At 42.8% G+C, this 20,776-nt stretch overlaps 1 protein-coding gene across 1 annotated transcript in view; it reads left to right on the forward strand.

The window, feature by feature from the left end:
* The window catches only part of LOC113591430 (R3H domain-containing protein 1-like), a 33,353-nt gene that overhangs the window by 2,917 nt on the left and 9,660 nt on the right, over nt 1-20,776 (forward strand). Inside the window, 21 exon segments of the mRNA XM_027031914.3 lie at nt 530-565; nt 1,115-1,207; nt 2,663-2,798; nt 2,934-3,012; nt 3,219-3,278; nt 3,456-3,596; nt 3,912-4,020; nt 4,131-4,223; nt 4,356-4,384; nt 4,593-4,646; nt 4,823-5,040; nt 6,128-6,388; nt 8,906-9,066; nt 10,321-10,419; nt 11,675-11,923; nt 13,297-13,426; nt 16,568-16,719; nt 16,904-17,055; nt 17,751-17,854; nt 20,157-20,326; nt 20,767-20,776. The exon segment at nt 20,767-20,776 is cut by the window's right edge and continues 138 nt beyond it. Coding sequence (XP_026887715.2) covers nt 530-565; nt 1,115-1,207; nt 2,663-2,798; nt 2,934-3,012; nt 3,219-3,278; nt 3,456-3,596; nt 3,912-4,020; nt 4,131-4,223; nt 4,356-4,384; nt 4,593-4,646; nt 4,823-5,040; nt 6,128-6,388; nt 8,906-9,066; nt 10,321-10,419; nt 11,675-11,923; nt 13,297-13,426; nt 16,568-16,719; nt 16,904-17,055; nt 17,751-17,854; nt 20,157-20,326; nt 20,767-20,776 — 2,536 coding nt within the window.

Raw genomic sequence — 20,776 nt, forward strand, 5'->3', positions numbered from 1 at the left:
GTGTGCTTTTAAACCCGGTGAAGGCACAATTTAGGTTGTCTGTCTTGATTCCACTTTTAACTTTTCTCACTTGTAAGAAATGGCGAGGTGTTGTGCTGCTTTGGGGAAAACACAAACATTTGAGGAGCCAAATAGATGTGTATTATTCTACTAACATAGTGAGCTCTTTATATCAAAGGATTAGGGAGATTGTATTAATCTTTTCTGGGTTAAATATAGTGCAACATTTTGTCTTTACTCAAAAAGAGAAGATTTAACATTCACTATGTCGCCAGAAAAGAAAGAAGGGGGTACGTATATGAATCCGCTTCAAACCATCCAGTATTCCTAAAAATGTAGATAACATGTTTAAAAAAAATAAATTTATGATATACGCTTTAAGGCAGAAAGTAATGTGCCCTCTGATTTGTCCTTTTGTACATTTCTGTTTAGCATCTCATTCAGAACTATGTTCTGTACTTTGTTCTTCTGACTGACAGATGGATCAGTGGTATAATCCATGTATTTTGTTTCATTGCCTACCGTACAGCAGCAAACACCTGGACAAAGTGCAAAGAGACCCAAGGTACTGTGGCAAGAGGCATATGTCCTAGATGTGTTTGCTTGGTTAATTCTGCCAGCCAGTTTCAATCCATCTGCGTGCTGTGTACCATGAACCAATCACTGTGCCTTTTCAGCATCTGCTTCCCATGCTTATGAACGATGTGCTTGTGTGTGATGAGGAATATGAGCAAACCATGAACTGGTACATACATTTAAATATCTGCATGATTTTTGGCCTCTAACGGAACTGTGTGCTACATAGGTATTGTGTTGAACTGGCCTGATTCTTACCCATCCTTGAGCTCTGAAAATCAGACTCATCATTTCAATCAATCGTGTGTGTGTGTGTGTGTGTGTGTGTGTGCGCGTGTGTGTGCGTGTGTATGCTCCTTGCATGGATGACTTTTTTTTTTTTCTTCCTTTATTTTTTTAATTACACAGTCCATTTTCATCTTCCCTAATTTATTTGCCCCAAGTTCATGCACGTCTGATCGTGGAAATGAAACTCAGCCTGCGTCGGTTTTTGTGTACATCCTGACCTCTCTCTCTAACCCTTACTACTCTCCCCCAGTCTAATGCAAAGTTAAAGTTAGTTCGGAGCCTGGCCATTTGTGAAGAACCCTCTTCTCCCCTAAATACCTCTGATCTGCCTCCAGAACATCAGGTAAACCTCTCTCAGGCCTTCTCAGTGTCTCAGCTCACTGGGTAAAGCCTACAGGTCATGAAATCTCACTCTGCTCTTTTGATCCATAAGTTCAGTATGTTGGGTATTTTGTCTTGATATGACCGTTTTGAGAATCACCATGGCTTGGAGAAGTAATACTCAGGTGCTTAGAATTTGTGGTCATCTCACTCCCTGCATGGAACTGTTGTTCTCATCTGTGTTTAGAAACCGTTTGGAAGTTATTAACGTTTCAGGATGATTTCTATATTACTGTTGAAGTACACCGATTTAAGACTTTGTATTGTTTTTCTAGTCTTATTCAGATTTTTCTGAAAATGTTGGAATCTTGAGAATTTATAAATATTCAATTAAGACAGACAGAATTTAATATATAGATCACTTCAGTCAGGAAACACCCCTTGGACACAACGCATTGCTAAAACGCTTTGCTTTTTGTCCTGCTCAGATTGGTTCTGACACTTCAAAGGTTACTGTAAAGAGCTTGGGCAGTTTTTAAAAAAAGAAAGAAGAATAAAATGACCTCTTCAAATGCGCATTTAGTGATTAGCGAGCGAGACTGACCACCCCTTGCTCCTGCTCTGAAGCTCTCACTCGGCGGGTCCTTAAAACCTCGTTGACTGGCCGCAGGTCTTGCAGGCTGCTTCTCTGTTGCACAGACCTCCCTTTTCTCCATGTAAATATTATAGCTCCCTTGGCGGCATGGGGGTGGGAGTCCTCCTTTGAAAATGTGCCGCAGCTCTCTCGGTGTCACGCCGTGCGCCCGATCCACTTTGTTTTACTTGTGTGCCGGTTTTGAAAACCAAAATGGGCTCCTTTCTTTGCGGCGCCGTTAATCAAAAGGAATGAGGCTGCCTGGTCTCAGTCACTCTGGTGGGGGCGAAGGCAAAAGAACGCAGTTGAGCCTGGAGGAATAGAGAAAAGACTTGAACCCAAAGCTTTTCCTCAGGGCGCCCCGGCTCAGCCCTACTGTGCCTGGCAGGGGTCCTGAAAGCCCATGCCGTAAAATAGAATCTGTTGCTACAGATTCTGAATTAAAGGCTTGGAATGTAACGCAGCATTTTTGAGCAGTTGGGGTTTAAGGCCAGCCCTTAAAGATGTCCTCTCGCAAAAAAATTGTGCTGACATCTTGCTGGGTTTTTCTGGGGTGGTGCAGGATTGTTTCCCCCCCTTTCCTACTATTTGTTCAAATGTCATGCAGAAGTGCAGAAATATTCTAAAAAAAAAAAAACAATAAAAGAAAATAATGATAAACAATTTAAAAACACAAATTTGCTAGAGACTGACCTAATCACACTGTGTGGGTCAGCCACAGAAAGAGGGGGGAAGAAGAGGAAAAATAGGTGATGGTGAAATATTTGCTCTTCAGAAACCAGACAAGGAAGCATGCAAATTAAAATCGTACCTTGAGTTTTTTTTTAATTTGTCATTTCCCAGGATGAAATTCAAATCAAGCTCTCCCAGTCATTTGACAAAGAGGATGCTCCAGCCAATAAGAACGAAGATGACAAGGACAAACGCGTAGACAAGCTGGAGAAACCGGAGATGTCGTCCCGCAAGATGCTGTCAAGAGGTGTGCGCTTGTGGATCAGTTTCATTTGAGTGGTGATGGAGTCTTTTTAAAACATATTTGAGGAAACTGTCACAACAGACAAGGTGATATTTGTGTGGAGAAATGTAAGCTCTGCCTTTTCCCTCTCCTCTCCAGATTCCAGTCAAGAATATACAGACTCTACTGGCATTGATCTACACGAGTTCTTGGTAAACACATTGAAAAATAACCCCAGGTTTGTAGACATTTATTTAATACCAAATCTCGCACTTCCACACATTTTTGGAATGAAAAGGAATTCAAATTAATGTCTCGTGTGTTTGTGTTATTCTGTAATCAATAATAAGAGAAAATAGAAATGTTCCTTCTCTTCCCCAAGCACTCACTTAATACTAAATATGAAGTCATGATCTTGCTAATGTCAAATATCTTCTAATCTAGAGACAGAATGATGCTGCTGAAGTTAGAACAGGACATTCTGGACTTTATCAGTAACAATGAGTGAGTTATTGGTTCCCCTAAACATATGTTTTCATAAGGCACTTTTCCTAATTTTTGATTGTGTCCAAGAAATGTAACTTCAGGCTAAATTAGACATTGCTCAGAACAACTGATAACAGCTTTGCTGAGCCCATGTTTAATGACTGCTTCACTGTTGGCCTACTGCCACTGTCCCAGAAGCCAGAGGAGAAAATTCCCCCCCATGACCTCCTATCACAGAATGCTCCTGCACCGTGCAGCTGCCTACTTTGGTTTGGACCACAATGTCGACCAAACGGGCAAATGTGTGATCATCAACAAAACTAGCAATACAAGAATGTGAGTAATCTTGCACACACTTGTTGCTGCCGCTACCACTGCAATTTCAGTTTCACAGTCAGCTCTGATTCAGATGGCTGAGGCTGCAGAAATGAACGTCAGAGGACTCTTCCGAAGCTAAACGGATTTCACCTCGTGTCCCTTTTGAAATAGGTTTTGGTGGGGAAGAAACTTAATTATGTGGGATTTTAATATTGCTGGCCTGAGGAATTGTGTTCCTGTGGTGGGAGAAGTGGATGGTGTAAACATCTTGGAAGACATCTTAATAACAACTCATGCTTGACACTTTTTCGCCCTGTGTGTTTGCACGTGTAGACCAGATCAGAAGTTCTCTGAGCACATCAAAGATGACAAGACTGATGATTTACAGAAGCGCTATATCTTAAAAAGGGACAACTCCAGCATAGACAAAGATGACAATATGGTATGTAAAATAGTGTATGCGTGCGTGCGTGTGTGTGTGTGCGTGTGCGCGTGCGCGTGCATGCAAACATACACGCATTCATGCTCTGAAAGCAGGGGTTTGTGTTTCAGATGCGAATGAGATTGAAGGAGGACAGGAGGAGTAAATCAATAGAGGAGCGGGAGGAGGAGTACCAGAGGGCCAGGGAGAGAATATTTGCTGATGTGAGATTTATAGTTCTTTTAGCTCTAGTCCAATGTTAAAAATGTCTAGCATAAATTATTGACAAATTGTATAAAACTTTATTTTGTTTCCTGGGGCAAAATGTAATAACTCTCACTGTATTTTTGTCGTAGGGCTTGGACACTTTCCAACTTGATAAAAGGTGAGTGAGAGGTATTAGAACATTTTTTTAAAGTTCTTACTAATAAAGCAGAATAAAGAAACAGCATCTGAACCCCAAATATTATAGATCACCACAATTGTGGAAGTGACCAGATAATGTCTGGCAGAAAAGGTGCAGGAGGAATGTGTAAGCGATGTAATAAGTCAAAGTCTCTGGGGAAATTAAGTCCTCTTGTCTCCTTCTGTAGGATTCAGGAAGATGATGCTTGTGACAGCACTCAGCAGAGGAGACAGATTTTTAGGTATGCTGTCTGGAAACTTCTCTACTTCTCTCCTCTGCTTGATGAGTATTCTGAACATCCAGCTGTCTCACACACACACACACACACACACACACACACACACACACACACACACACACACACACACACACACCCCAGCACATATTCTCTCACTGCGACCCATACCTGTCATTTAGGTCGAAAGATGGTCGGTCGTGTAACAGCCGGCAGAGCAGCTCAGAGAATGAGCCAAAGTACTCTGAGCCACGGCCCTGGAGCAGCACGGACTCTGACAGCTCCAACCGCAACCTCAAGCCTGCCATGACCAAGGCCAGCAGTTTCAGTGGAGTGTCCGTGCTGATCCGCGGAGACAGCTCCAGCAGTAGCAGAAGTGCCGGCCGCCTTTCCAAGACAGGTGAGCCAGCAGAGCCCACGGCTCAGCACGCAGGTGCCAGCAGAGCCCATCAGGGAAGCAGCATGCAGGGGAACTTGGGTAGATAAAAAATAATAATTAAAAAGATTTTCAAATTGATTGGCTATTCAAACTGAATATTTGTCATGCCCTGAATTGTACCTGTGGCTAGACTTAGGAACATAGAAAAATAATCTCCATATGCTTCATCTTCAGTATTTGTTTGTTTGTTTGTTGTTTATTTATTTATTTATTTATCCTTCGTTTTTGAAATTGCTTCACCACTGGGCAACACAAGATGACTCCACATCCCCCCAAACCTTTTACTTTCCTCTTCCCTTCACTGCATGTTTCTAGCAGTCAGTAGATATCTTAATAAATGGCTGTCCAAAAGTCTTATTGCATGCTTTTCATTTGCACCCTCTTACTAACTGATTTGTTTTCTTTATATTGCATATTTACTCTTTGCTTTAAAAATGTGAAATTTGGCTATTTTATTCATAGGAATTCATTGGTGGTCTTAATTACAATTATTTATTCCTTACTTGTTTCTAAATGTTTTTGAAAGCTTTTTCTGAAGGATTCAGTGTAGGACGCAGAACAAGATAACTACATGAATGTAAAAAAGGAGAAAACAATTATCATTTGTAATAAAATAAATAAATAAAATAATTTGTTACAGCAAAAGTGGATTGCTATATTACCAAAGACACTAATCATAAAAAAAGATCTCGGGACTCATTGCTAATAAAATTATTCTTTTTTGTTTGCTTTGGTTTCTAAAGTAATTGGAATAAAATATGTATGAACTTAATGTTGCCAAACTAGTGAAGTCATTGCATTTGCTGAAGTCAATCTGCAGATTAAACACCAATTTCTCCTTTAAAATAATGGTGGGGGTGGGGGCAGGGTTCCCAGTATCCCCCACAATCCCCAGTGAATTCTAGCAGCTTTTGATACTTTAGGTCTCAAAATCTGTCCATGGCAACTCCCGAATCCATTATCACTCCACTTCTCCCATCTTCTAACATGAACGGAATGGTGGTGTCTATCTACGGGTTAAGGGCTCCTCTCGTTGCTCCCTCTGTAGGTTCCGACTCTTCTAGTAGTGTAGGTTCATCCACTGGCTCGCTGTCTCGCTCCCAGCCTCCCCCTGCTCCTGGGCCGGCCCTGACCCAGCCGCGCTCTGCCGCGCCCTTGGCCTACCCTGCCGTCAGCACTAGTAGCAGTCTGTCCTATGAGGGCGGCAGGACCGGCTTGCCGGCGACTGCGGCTCACGCTAGCTACTATTTGCTTCCGCTGGAAGCCGCAGGGATACCACCTGGGAGTATCCTGGTCAACCCGCACACAGGTTGGTACTTCTGAAGCCTCACTGGTTCTCTCCTTATGCAGATTGTAGCCATTGGCGTTTGCTTCTTTCTCTGCTTTGTAAACTACTAAATCCTGAGCTAACCCTATTTACATACTGTCTTCACCACCTCCCACGCACTGCCCTTCTCTTGTGCTGCCCAGTGTGATACTGTCAAAGCAACAAAGATACAGCAAGAGCACACTCTCAGGGGAATTGAGGAATAAACATACTTTAGAGTCTAGAAGCAATTCCTTTGGTATGCCTTGGCCATCGTAGAATTGCCTAGTGTTTCTATTTAATGATGCAGTTCATATTCTGTCTGAATCTCTTTCTTCTACACTGACCATCAGCCAGATCACTGAAGCTTGAGCCATCGTCTACTATGATCAATAAATCTGACATCGGTCAAAACAAATTCCTGAAGTTGTCAGACATTGGACAATGAAGCTGTTCTTTGTCACTGAAAGCAGGAGAAAATAGGCAGTGTTGCCTCTGATGTATGAAATATTCCTATTAACTTTTTTTTTTTGGCTCCTGTCTTTAAATATGCATGGGGCTGATAAGATGGTAAATTTGCAGCTGCTAATATGTTTTCAAGGAAAAGGCCAGGTGTATAATTGCTTATTGACCTTTTTTTAAGCAGTGGGCAAATGGGTTTTTTTTTCCCCTACTGTAGAAGTCTAAGGAACCCCTCTTGAAAAGTAGATCTTCAAAACTCAAAGAGACTGATTTCAGGGTGGTTGGATGGTTTGATGGAGGTTGAACCTCTGCCTCCAATTCATCTCAGCTTATCGCACTTAACAAATGTTCAGTCAAATTGAAGTGTTCTGAACAGGAGTCCCAATTATTCAGTAAAATGCACCTTATTGTATTTCATTGGATCTAGATGCCTGGTATCTTCACTTAAAATTAGTAACGTGAAAATGTCCATCTGCAGAAAGTCAAACAAGAAAACAATTCCACAGTTTTGGTTCCAGCCCTTGGCTACTGTCATTGTACCCTTAAGCAAAACGCACACAGACCAGACTTCCTTTGGGAGAATGTTCCTGCCACTGGCTAATGCAGGTCACTATGGCCAAGAGAATCGGCTAAGACTAAATGTAAACTGTACCTGCCTTTGGCCATTTTCTGTTTTCTCAACAGTGAAAACATATCTGTGAATCACAAATGCCTATATGTAACCTGACAAGAATTGTGTTCTTGTGAAAGCATACATATGTATGCGGAATTTTGTTTGTTTGTGTTTCCATCTATGACGGTAAATGAAAGGTTCACCAATTCTTTACTATTTTGCTTTTGCTAAGACTAATCCATTAAAAATAACCCTGTAGCTTCAGATTCTGGCTGTTAAAATAATGCTAGAAAAATTAGACTAACCTTGAACCAGTTCATATAAGAGATGGTAAATATGGTAAAATTCTGAAAGACTGGGAATTTTACCATGAATCATATATGTCAGAATATTTGAATAAAGAATGCTGTCATTTATTTTTGTATTAAGTAATTAACTCTTCCTTAATGTAATGAACAGCATGAAAAGGAATATGAAGTTAATCAATGAGACATGTAATCACAAGATCTGCATTAACACATTTTTACCTTTCTGAGTGTTGAGTAACAGCTGCCATTGTTGTCAGTTAAGGATACAGTGAATAGTTCCTACTTAGACATTAATGAAAACCTTTTACCTATTAAACTATAACAACAAAAAGCTTAATAAAAAGCCAGCTTGATGCTTTAACTGCAGCTCTTTTTATGGTGAAGTACTAAGAATTTAAATTATGTTTTTCTAGTTTTGAAAGTGATTGATTACCTTCAATGTGTATGGTTTTTGTACTTTCACATGTCATCAAAATCACTTGGGTAGGCCCCGTAGTGATAGACCTCCCAGTGACCTGTGTCTGTTCACGCAAGACACACAATCTTTCAAACAGAAATGACAACAAGGCAACCTCAATGTGCATATCTTACTCTGGCCATAGAAAAACTGCATATTACATTTGAGCTTTCCATATGTTGGTATTTGTGTATTGCTGACCATTTATGAAAGTAACACACCGCTGATTCAAACGTTTGGAGCTGTGGGACGTGGCACAGTGGGTTTAAACATTCTTGGGCACAGGCTACATTCAGAACTGGCCATTCTCACTTTCTGTAGCATCACTAACAGCAGTAGCAAAAAGGTGTGAGGGTGCACATATTCCTGTGCACTTCTTGGCTTACACAAAATTTTTAGCCAAAAATGTGTAGATTTTTTACTATGTTGCATAATGCCCTTTTCATATCAACCAGAGCAGGCTGAACTAAAAGGCAGTCAGAAAAGGTCATTTTTGGCTCGGCTTTAAAGGTTAAAGCACATCCATGACCTTTAGTGCAGTTTAGTTTAGTTTCTGCTCCATCAGGTAATTTGACTTGCCAGTTACTTGATGAGTATTCATGTAGTCCTCATGTAATGCCATTCAGTCCAGACTATCAGATATTTTGGCAGACTTTCAAGTGTCTCATGTGCATTTGTAGGTCAGCCTTTTGTGAACCCAGACGGCAGTGCCGTGGTCTACAGCCCCACCATGCCTCCTCAGGCCTCCAGGCCACAGCAGCCTTTGCCCCCGCCTCCACCCCCACCCCCTCCACCCACTGGTCCCCACCAGCATCAGTCCACCAATCACATCATCCCTCAGGTATGTGCAGGATCTATCCACCATGACTTGACCATTACTTTACTTTTGTTTGTTTTTTTCTGGGTGTATAGATAAGTTTTTCATCGACAGTTTTATCCCTCTCCATTTTTAAATCGACTTTATTAAGAAAATTCAATTCAATTCAATTCAATTCAATTCAATACAAACACTCCATCATAAAAACCTCACAAACAATATCCACCGGAGGACCCAGACGTTTGTCCCTCTCCGTATCCCCAAAATGTCACATCAGAACATGCTGCACAGAGACATCATTTTCCTCTTCAGATAATTTTCCCTCTTATTGCTAAATATTGAAGGTCAGTGCTGTAAACTCAGAAGTAATATTCAAATTTTTCAAATAAACACTTTTCTGTCCTTTAAGCATAATGAATTGCTTGTCCAGCCATGTTTTTGTGAAGTCAATTAAATATGATCGATGGTGGTAAATCCTCTGATAGCGCTGCCCTGTGGCCTGGTTATTAAGGCTGATGGGTCATTAATTGCTTGGCCCAGGTATTTCGCCTACTATTGAGGAAAGATTAAACCTGTAGCCATGCTACTGAGGGGGGCAGGAGTTGCCAAGTGTGTAACAGTGAGTGATTTTCAGGCAAATATATGCTCAGGGTAAAGACCAGGGTGCACTTTACTTTCCAAATGGGAGTCATTGCAGTTCACACAGGCCAATTCAGAGAGAAATTACAATCTGTTAGATGCTGGCTGTATCGGTTGAGTGCCTCCACGACGACCCTGGAATATGGGCTGATGAGGACTCGAGACTTAATGAAATGCTAACATGCAGAATTAATTTGACCCCTTTATAGAATAGGGCTCCAAGTCCAACAATAGGCGCACAGCTTCTGTTTTTCAATCAATGCCCTGTTATCCTAGCTCATTATTGCCATCTCCTGAGTCACTTTGAGGTCCAAAATTAAATGTATCTCATTGTCCAAGGAAGCCCAGATAGCATGTCCTATGGTTTGACTGTGTTAACTTTCTCACTGTAAGTTTATCTTCATCTACGCATTGAGCCATCTTATTGGCTCAATTAACTTCAACTTCATCTTCTCTTTAACTTCAGTTCTCTGTTTTCTTTTCCTACTGGACTAATGCACTACCATGGTGAACCTTGCTCTGAAAGATCTGAGTGTCTGTGTCAGTGCCACTTTAGAGCCTTTCATCATCTCCGTGGCGGACTAAATCGCGCTTCCCCTTTCTCCCTTCTCTCCTCTCCCTTGGCGGCTGCTTCCTCAGCTCTGGCCCGTGCAGCCGTCTGCTCAGCCTGTGCAGTATCCGACAGTCTCTTATCCACCCCAGCTCCTCTCCGTCTCTCCTAACCAGCAGTACACTGTGGTACACCTCTCTTGCTCTTTCTCGTCTCCTTTTGTTGTTAGTGCTGGTGATTTATCCATTCTTTGTTGTCTCCTACTCCATGTTGTCATTCAGTAATTCAGTGTACTCATTGTCACCTTTCTAGTGATATATATTGGACACACACACACACACACACACACACACTAGGTTAAGAGTGTTGTCTGCTGTCTTTAATCAAAATTGCTTTGACTTGACTTTCGGTCAGCATTTTTCATAAGGACTATAGACCAGTGCTGCCTTTACTGCGCTCCTTCAGCTATTCATTTACATAGTGTGTTTGGGTTTTTTTTTAAAGGCTTGTGTTACTGGAGTGCAGAAATATTGGCATGCAGGATATGACATTTTGTTCAGAGACTAGTAGTAGAATGTTTTCCTTACAATCAGACTAGTATGCTTGAAAAAGGACATAAGAAAATCATTAAAGTCTGTCCAGTAAGGCATTTCTTGGTGTTTGATGAATTCCTCTGGCCCAAATTTGAATATTATGTGGTCATTTAAAGCAGGTTCTGTGATGGATTGGTCTGCTTAATAAAATATAGAAAAGCTCTCCTGCAGAATAGATGGCTACACATTGCCTCCCTTAATGGCACTCATTGGTCTTGTGCCTGCATTAGATTAATACGATCTGCAAAAGTTTTAGTCTGCAGTCAGTTGCGCTGTTTGGAATGCCTTGTTCGAACATTTCTTACCTGTCAGCTTGTAGACATCATATGTATTTATACTGTTGATTTGAAAGAGTTGTAGCATTGCATGCTTCAACAGTTGTCAGTGTGCCTTATTTCTCTATCGTTCTCTTGTAAACACACATCATGTGTTCTGCTAACCTCTTTTTTGACCTCCCTCTAGCAGTAAACATCTCTTAATGACTAATTAAAAAGAGGAAGACTGCTTTGAATAATTAATCTAGGACCAGATGTTGAAGTTAATATTCTATGAATAGAAATGCTATGAGTCCCTGTGTACTTATGGGGGGGGTGGGGGGATGAAACAAATTGATATTGATTGGTAATTAAACTCCTAAGGCTTGATTTACAAAACTCATTAGCACCTGCAGAATTCTTCAGCTTGTGCAAAGCCAGTAACACAACCCATGACTGGGCGAAAGATTTTTAATAATCTAATCACTTACCATGTCATTTGATCGTACCGCTTGTTTTACTTGTCCTGATTTCTTGATGTTTGCAAAGAGAAACGTGCACACATTCATGTCCCTGTTGTCTTTGTGACCCGCCAGCAAGATAGCCTGGGAGCCCAGTTCAGCCACTTGAACTTGGCGCGGCAGCCGTCTGGGGAGAGCCGCGACGCCCACGCTGTCATGTACCCCCCGTCTGTGGTGCTCCAGGGCCCCCCTCTGCCCCAACAGCCTGGCTACATGGTGCCCTCTCCTAGCCAGAGCGTGCATGGCCCTGCCTACTCTGCCCCGGGGCCTGGTCCTGCGCCTGTCAGCCAGCCAGTGATGCAGCCACAGGGCTACCTGCAGCAGGTACGGTTACAGGAGAATATCAGCATGTCATGCCATGTACGGATACAGGAGAATATCGCCATGTTCCGTCAGGGACAGTTACAGAAGCTTATAACCATGTCATATCAAGGAAGCATGAAGGTGAATATCACTCCATCCATAGATGGCTAATAACTCTGCATTTATTGCTAAATTTACTTAACTTTTTTTAACACATTGTACTTTTTAAGGGTTGTATTAAAAGAGGGTACTTTATACTCTTAAATATATTTGTGAGGTAATAATGTACTTTTTGATCGAATGATGCATTCTTCTGTGTTCCTCCCATTACATTTTTAAATATTTTTATTCCGACGTACAGAAACACTGAGCTTCACCTCTTTAAGTTAGCCAGCCAACTGTGTGATGGGACGTCAGCCGAATTCCGTAAATGTAGACAGACGTGATGTGCAGTGGATTTAGTGCATAGGACTAAAGGGCAGCCTCCACTCTGGTGCATGATAAAGTTTAGGAAAAATAACCTAGCTAACCTATACAAAAAGGCTCTCACATCTGTGTGTAAAATCAGTGGTCTCTTCTAATGTGCATTATTAATATGAAAATAGTATTGTAGTTAGATGATGTCAAGGATGTTCTGGCAGAAATACAATGGCTAACTAGCTATTAGCAACAGAAGAAAGTAACAAACAGCAGCAGCTGTATCGTGTCATCTAGCAGTTTCTTTTGAGTTCCCACAACGGCAGTTGTGTAACGAGCAGTAGATAGCTAACCTAATGGTGCCGGCTAATGAGTCAGCCAAGTGCCATGTAAATGTCACAAAGAGTGAAATCTAGTTACCTTGGCATAGTAAGTTAGCTGGCAAGCTAAGCTAATTTTTTATTTCTGTGTGCTGCCTAGATCAGGCTGGGACTTTGCAGTTATATTTTCATTATTAAATGAGATCTGATTAAGTAACTCACTATTTGAGTAATCTTTTTATTAGATACTTTGACATTTACATAAGTAATAATATAAATGACTGCTTTCACTTTTACTTAAGTAATGATTATAAAGTAACTATTTTTTACTTGAGTATAATTTTGGATACTCTATGCACCTGCTCGTCACGTCAGGGAAGTCTGATGTTGCAAGTGGTTCTCAGCTAGGTCTAGTGTTAAGTGGTTTGTTTCTATTGTTATTGGGATCCACAGAATGGCTAGCTGAATTGTTCTCATGCATTAGCCGACAGCTCTCTGATGAAGCTCGCTTTACCAGATGAGCAAGCATAGATATTGAGATGTATTGCATCATCTAATCAGGTGTTCTCTATCGACCACTGCCTGTATCAGTTGACGCTGGTGTAGCTTGATGTCGTCTTGGTTTGTCTCTTTTCTCTTTTTTTTTTTTTTTTGCAGATGCCAACGTGCTATTGTGCACCAGGCCAGTGCCCTGTGTCCAGCCAGCAGTATGGGACGCTGGGCACCGTGCCGTATGCCAGCACTCAGAACCGGGCCTTGGCCCCTCCCCCACCCCCCCAACAGCCAGGTACACCACTGAAGACCCGGCAACCAAACCACGCCTACAAATTAGGAACTATTGCAGTTTTTTAACATTTTTCTTAAAAACTAATCTACGCCATGTTCTAAAGAAGCATACTAAATTACTCATGTGAAGGTAATGAACCATAATTTATCAAGCCATCACTTGATAAATGTTCCTACAGTTTATGCACATTCATAAAATTATGTTCCTTTTTTTTGCTTGGAAGTGAATTTAAATTTGTGAGGATGTATTTCTCTCTCACTTTGTGCCTCGTTGCTTTTCTGTTTACACTGTGTTCCCATTCTTCTTCTTTTTTTTAAATTTATTTACTCTTGTTTCATGTCTCTTTCTCCCTCTATTTCCTCTCTGAATACTTTCTTGTCTTTTGGTCATTTGTTGTTTATTTCGTGCTCGCTGAAAGACTGACTGTGAAAATGAGGAGACACCCCAGGGACAGTTGAGCGAAGCCTAAAGCTAATTACCCTGCGTAGCATTTTGGCGCACTGGGTACTAGCGTTGTATTGCACCCTTTACACAGACACAATAAGCATTTCTGCCAGTAGCATTGTTTCCTCCCTCACATGTTTACTGGATGTTTATTTGCTGCCTTGTGAGCTATGACACATTTTTGTTCAATTGAATTGTAAAAGCTCTCTGTTTAAAAATGGATCAGAAGGGCTTTATTACTTTGAATATTTGAATATTTTTAATGTAAATCTATTACGAACCTCTAGAGAGTCTGGATTGTTTTAAGTACCAGTTGCATTTGGTTTGCTTTGTTGGGAAGGCTCAACGCTTGGTCAAAACTTTATGGCTCGGTCAGAACTATGAGCTAAAGAATGGTACTAAAATGTATTGTCTGGAAGGTTTGTACAGAAGCAGCCTCCACAGTGGCGGGGCAGGTGGTCTTCAGCGGAGCACTGCAAGCTGCCTGACTAGTGAAGAGCCACTGCAGATCCCCTTCAGATAGTCTAACATGGCCACGGACTCAGAGTGGCTGAATGCGGGGCCGGGACACTGTCTGAGAGGCCCTAAGATTCTCACAGTGAACCGGTCTCTTTTCCAGCCCCTCACTCCTCCTCAGGGCCGGACCGTCAGCACACATACCCGCACACCACGGCTTTCATTTCAGGGTTTGTGGTCTCCTCAGTGCTTTATCAAAGAATGAACCATTGCCTGATTGATGTCATCTTAAAAATGGGCCCTATTGCAGAATGCCCTTCCCTCTGACAACTGAACAATGTGTTGATAGAAATTTATCCATCAGTATTTCTGGGGTGTTGTGCATCATTGTAAAACTGACAGCTTTCTTCAAATTTATATGTAGTAGTAGGCGATGTTTAAAATTATCTCACTTGACATTGTGTTTTTTTGTAATTGTGTAAGAAAAAGGGAAAGGTTTTCATAAACTTAAGCTGAAGGACATACAGCAACATCATTTGTTTCCTTGATGTGAGAAACTTGGATCAGATCAGGATTGATGGATGTAGTGGATAGGGAGGGATGGAGGGAGTGGGTAAGAGAGCCAGAGAAAGAAGCAAAACATCTGCCCTGGAAAGAAGAAAGGCAGCATGTAGGTTTTCTCTTGTCCCTGCCACACACACACAAATAAAAAACTTCTCGCACTGGCAAGCTTGTGAGCAGCAGGCCTGAAGATGTCTTTGAAACCACACTGGGTTCAGGGTAGTAGAGTGAATACACCCCCTCCCCCAGGCTGTCTCCTGCTTGCTCAGTCAGCCTGAACGGAAAGTGTTTAATATTATATTCCTTTCATACTGGCTTCCTAAGTGGAGGTGAGAGAATTGAACCAAAAATAGCCGCTCCTCTTCGTCTCCTCGCCGGGGGCCATCCATTCCTTTTGTCCCACTTCTTTTCTCATCTGGGCTAAATTGATTGCTGTCGCTTTGGCCAAAAGCCAGGAAAAATTGAAAATTGCCCACCCTCCACAACCCTCACTTTCTACTGCTCCCTTATGGGCCGCCTGCTGACTGTTCACACTGGGCACCTCCTCTGGCGAGAGTTTTTCAGTAGTGCCTGCAGGGTATGAGACGCCCCCCCCCCCCCATCACCCCCCCCCCCCCCCCCCCCCCATGCAGATAACCTTGAGACCAGTGCAAATGATTCTGCCCCATAGTGGGTGTTGAAATAAAACTGCATTGGCTTCTTTTATGGCGGCTGCTGCCTTCTCTCTGAGCATGCGGCACACTGGCTGGGCTGCAAACGATTGCTGTCTCTCTCTCTGCCCCTCAACCCCATTCATCTAGAAGCTTTACAACACGTAACATGTTAAGGTGGTGAAATTAAAGCCATTTTAATAAACGGAGTCTGCGCACTTACTCAGAGGTCATGGAAAGCAGTTTAATTGGGAAACACACACGGGTGCCACCACCGGGTGATCATCAGCAGTTTAGCTAACAAGGGTGTAATTTAGCTTTTGGTAAAACTGATATCATCCTGGACCGAATCATTGATTCAGGTGGACACGTGTAATGTTGCAGTGAACTTGATGTGGAATGAGCAGCACACACTATTGTGCATATAGCACGCGTGTGTTGGATGTTATAATGTAAATTAATCATCAGTCATTGTGCGCTAGCCTAGACTGGCCATTGTGCGCTAGCCTAGACTGGCCATTGTGCGCTAGCCTAGACTGGCCATTGTGCGCTAGCCTAGACTGGCCATTGTGCGCTAGCCTTGAGTATGCCCATTTTGCCCCTTTTTATTACATGTCTCAGTTTTATACCGTGTGGCTTGCATAGTTACGTTCGTTAGTTTGTTGCTATATTTGCGTTACACTGCCAAGCAGTTATCATATTTATCAGTAGTGAGTCTGTGTTACAGCATGCTAGGTACCTTCTGAATTTGTCCCAATTTGATTAGATCTTTGTAGCACATTCTTTGAATTTTGTCACATTTGTAACTGGGGGTTTTGTCATGCTCCCAGTATTTGCTCTGTGTGAGTGAGTGAGCTTGCGGGCTCACACCTAACCTTTTTTTTCATCCTGCGTGACAAGAGAAGTTGTAGTGAGGCTTGAATTTATAGAAAATTCAGAGAACAATTCTGGTTGCAGATCGCTTAAACCCAGCATTGCCTCTACCTGTCAAATCCTATGATCATTTCATCCTGTTCTCTGTGTTTCATAGGTTACCAAACTGTGATGCCAAATCAAGCACAGAGCTACCAGAGCATGGCCCCGCAACCCCAGAGTCCAACACTGGTCAGTGGCCAACATAGCAATATGGGAAATCAAATGCAAGGCATGATGGTCCAGTATCCCTCAATGCCGTCTTATCAGGTGAACACTCCAAACACTCCAGTACTCATTTGTAATCCCTGTTGTTAGTTATGTCCTTGAGCTAAGAAATTGCATGAAAAAAACTTATTTGTTCTTGATGTTGATAGCTATTTAATTTGTCACCACTTTAAAACCACCATTAGTAGTGTCCATTTTAAAGTGCTGATCATTTACCTGTTAACAGGTATCCATGCCTCAAGGTTCCCAGGGCGTGGCCCAGCAGACATATCAGCAGCCAATCATTATTCCCAACCAGTCCAGCCATGGAGCCCTGCCTGCTTCCAGCATTCAGGTCTACTACAGCATCCTACCACCTGGGCAACAGAGCACCATGAGGTACGTCTCCCCTGTCAGCGTATGTCCTTGTGTCCTGTTAAGGATTAAAGTCTAAATGTGTATCTGTGATGGTGTCCAAGGTCATCTTTGAGGTCAGGCGATGCACTGAGCAGCACCCTGCTTGGAAGAAGAGGTCACTTTCTCACGTTGTTCCTCCATAACTTTACTAGGCCATGCCGGTGGTGATTTATGTGGCCAAACGCCCAGCCAGTGAATATATTACACAGCTGGTCCCACGTGGAAAGTGCTCGCTCTCTCTCTCCTCTTCCCCATCCCTCCTTCTCTCTACGCTGTTTCTATCTTTCATACGAACGAGCCTGGGGGTGTGGCATATTCCTTGGTGCTTTCTTGGGCCCCTCACTGTCCGTGCTGCTTATGTCCCCTCATTAGACCAGTACGCCCGAGCCATGAAGCGGGGGATATTTAAACCGGCTCCATTGTGCTGCATTTCATTACTCCCATGTGTAGTTAGTGCCCTATATTAGGCTGGAAACTGGAAGCAAATAAGCAAATAACCATCAGCTGAATTTGTGCTACCTTATGTCAGCTGCTGCTATTTTGTGATTTGTGTTTTTTATTTTTCTACTGTGTGTGTGTGTGCGCGTGTGCATCCGCACACGTGTGAATGCATGCACGTACCTGCATGGTTGTGTGTGTGTGTGCGTGTGCGCGCGTGCGCGCGCGTGTTTCCACAGCTCCTCTGTGGGGTTTTTGCCCCCTCCAGGCACGGAGCAGATGTCATTCCCTCGCACCTCCTCCCCGTGCAGCTCCCAACAGATCCCCGTGCAGCAGTGCTCAGGTACTTAAGCCCAGTATGTCCTGGTCCAACCTCCCCTCAGCCTTGCTTAACACACCCTGCACACAGACAGCTTAAGCAATGTTTGTACAAACTGTAACTGCTTAATATTGAAATCTTCAAAATCTACCTTTTAAATCAGACTTTGATCCACCATCTGTAATGGTCTGTGCTGTTAAATGGCCACATCAATTAATATTGCATAGTCAGTGACTTCCCATGAAAATAGTAAAAGAAAGTGATGAATTGCTAAATGAAATATTTGTCATCTCTCTGTGTATAGTCTGTCATTTTGCTTCTCTTGCTTTTGATGGCACGAGTGCTGAACTAGCATAAATCCCAAAGAACAGAGTTTCACATTAGGAGCACTGCTCCGCTTCTCTCTGTGGTCTCCTGACCCTGGCGCTGACTGCCTTTTATTACCCTTTGATCTGAAATGCTGCAACATAATCCGCAGTAGCAAAAGCCTCAATGCATGCGGGGGGTCTCCTACAGGTTCACCCTTTCACATCAATATCCTCTTTATCCCCCGTTTTATTGCACCCCTCCTCCTCCTCTTCTTGCTACTGTCCCTCATTCCACCTGACCAAACACAGGAGCACTTCGCTCCCAACCGCTGAAATGAGGCGGTGGGCTCGGACAAAGGAAGGTGTCACAGCACGTTCGGCAGAGTCAGCAGGGAGCTGAAATCGCGCCACTGCCGGCACCGTATCATTTAACCGCAACAAAAAGCAGAGCATCACGTCGCCGCGTGAGGAATCCGCTTTGTTGACTTTCTCAACCCACCCCCACCCTGATTTCAATTCCTCGTCAAGCTTAAAGGTGCTAATTGAAATTACATTCTCCAGCCCTAACGATCCAATTATTGAACAGATATGGGGTGGTAATTAAAAAGTCATTCCTTAGCTGCTTTGTTCCCAGATACGGCCATGTTAAAAAAAAAAAAAAAAAAAAAAAAAATAATAATTTAAAAGGCCTTCATGGGGCCTCTAATTCTAATTTGCTGCTTTATGTGCTTACCATTAATGTGGATTGCTTCTCGCCGCGAGCTCCTGTGATCGTTCGCCAACGTCTCTCCATCGTGCACTTCTTCCATCCTTAATAACTAATTAAAAGAGGAGATGAGGGGAAGAAACTGCCTTTCAAACACTGGAAATGGATTCCTATTGCCCCTTTTAGCCAGTGGCAGAAAATGGCATAATTTTGGCCGGGGGGGTACCAAGAGGAAAGTACATTTTTAGCCATTTTACCAGTGTTGTGGCCAATCTTAAATATTTCAACATTTTCAGTGTGTCATGATCTAATGCTGGTCCATATGAAGTGTTTGTTTGAGAAAGAGAATGGAAGATGATAATGAGCTTGTCTGAATGTCATTTTACATTATTGCTGTTACCTCTGCTTATTCTTACAAAGTATTTTCATTTAATTAGAGTTTAATTTGGATTATGTAGTTTATGGATTTCCTTATCAGAGGTTTGTGACCATCCGTTCCCTGTGAGAATGAAGTTGACACAACTACAATTGAAATTATAGGCTATTTCATCTAGCGAAAAGCACATGCAAGCCAGTTTCATATCAAAATGAATATGGGTGTTAATAAAAACTTGTATCTATAGCAAACAAAGATCAGTTGGATTCAACCTTGTCTTAATCTCATCCACAAGAGGATATTAAATAGGTTACTTCGAGCCATTTGCAAAAAGAGTAATTACCCAGAGAGAAGAGCCTTCGGAAATGCTCTTAAATGAGGTCAAGTCTAGGCTCTGAAAAAAATCTATAAACCCAAGTATCCAGCTGCAGTTTTGTGTGTGTGCCTCCTATGAAGCTCTTAGCCAGGGTGAAGTACGTTTCGGCAGTGCAGATCAGAGGTAGGGCTTGTGCATTGCTCCTGGGACACCAGCAATGTGTAGTAACGCATTCAAGGCTGGTATCAGTTAAACAGCATGTGAAGTGGGACAGGTACACAATTCACTTCCAGCATATTTTCTTGCAAGTAAAATAATGAAAAAACAACTCCTTAGATTTTGGTCTGCTTGTCCTCGTTACACACTCAAAATCCCACGTGATGGACTAGTTATATTGTTCCATTTTATGGCGCTTGTAACGGAGGACAAAGGAGTGTGTGCTATATATAATAATGAGGTATATTAATAGGTGTTCAGGCAGCCATGGTCTCATTGTTCAACCTTGGATATTGCATACTAACCTCTCTGTGCCTTTTTGACATACAACAAAATGCCCCCCGTGCCTTTCTTTCTGAATGGCGTGTCTGCTAATATTTGTGTGTATGTGCGCATGTGTTCAGGCGTGCCTGCCCCTCCCCCTGGTGGTGGCATGGTGATGATGCCGCTCACGTTAACTCCAGCGCAGCAGGCCCGACCACACTCGCCACCGCAATGGAAACACAAGTATCACAGTCTGGACCACCAGCGCAGCCAGAAATCAGCCGAGCTCTGCAGCCTCGACACTTCCCAGGTACGCCCCTTGAAACCCGCGCCACACAGCCTCCCTGGTTTACCCCTTCGCTCTCCCGGCGAGGCTCCCCTGGTAACTCCCCTCTATTCACCAAGGTAGCCAGGTATGCCCTCACAACCCTTCGAACACACAAACACTGGTTCACCCCCCCTGCTGAATGAAGGAAAACACAAACACACTCCCAGGTACGCCCCTCCCTCACAGACTTCCAGCTATGGCTCGCCAGCACTCCCACAGACTCGTAGGAATCCACCCTGCTAACCAGACTGTGACTTCACATCTACTTTCAGAAAAAAATTGGCATCGGAGTTTTTTTGCAAGTATTTACAACCCTCAGGAAGATTTGAGAGGGCCATGGAAATGACTGAGGAAGAGTGCAGGAGTTGGAACGTGTTCCATGTAAGGTTTTTAAGCAGGCATTTGTTTGTATTGTGACCCAGCAGAGTAGCC

This window comes from Electrophorus electricus, chromosome 9 (assembly GCF_041902795.1).
Source record: "Electrophorus electricus isolate QZ-2024a chromosome 9, ASM4190279v1, whole genome shotgun sequence".
Classification (NCBI taxonomy): domain Eukaryota; kingdom Metazoa; phylum Chordata; class Actinopteri; order Gymnotiformes; family Gymnotidae; genus Electrophorus; species Electrophorus electricus.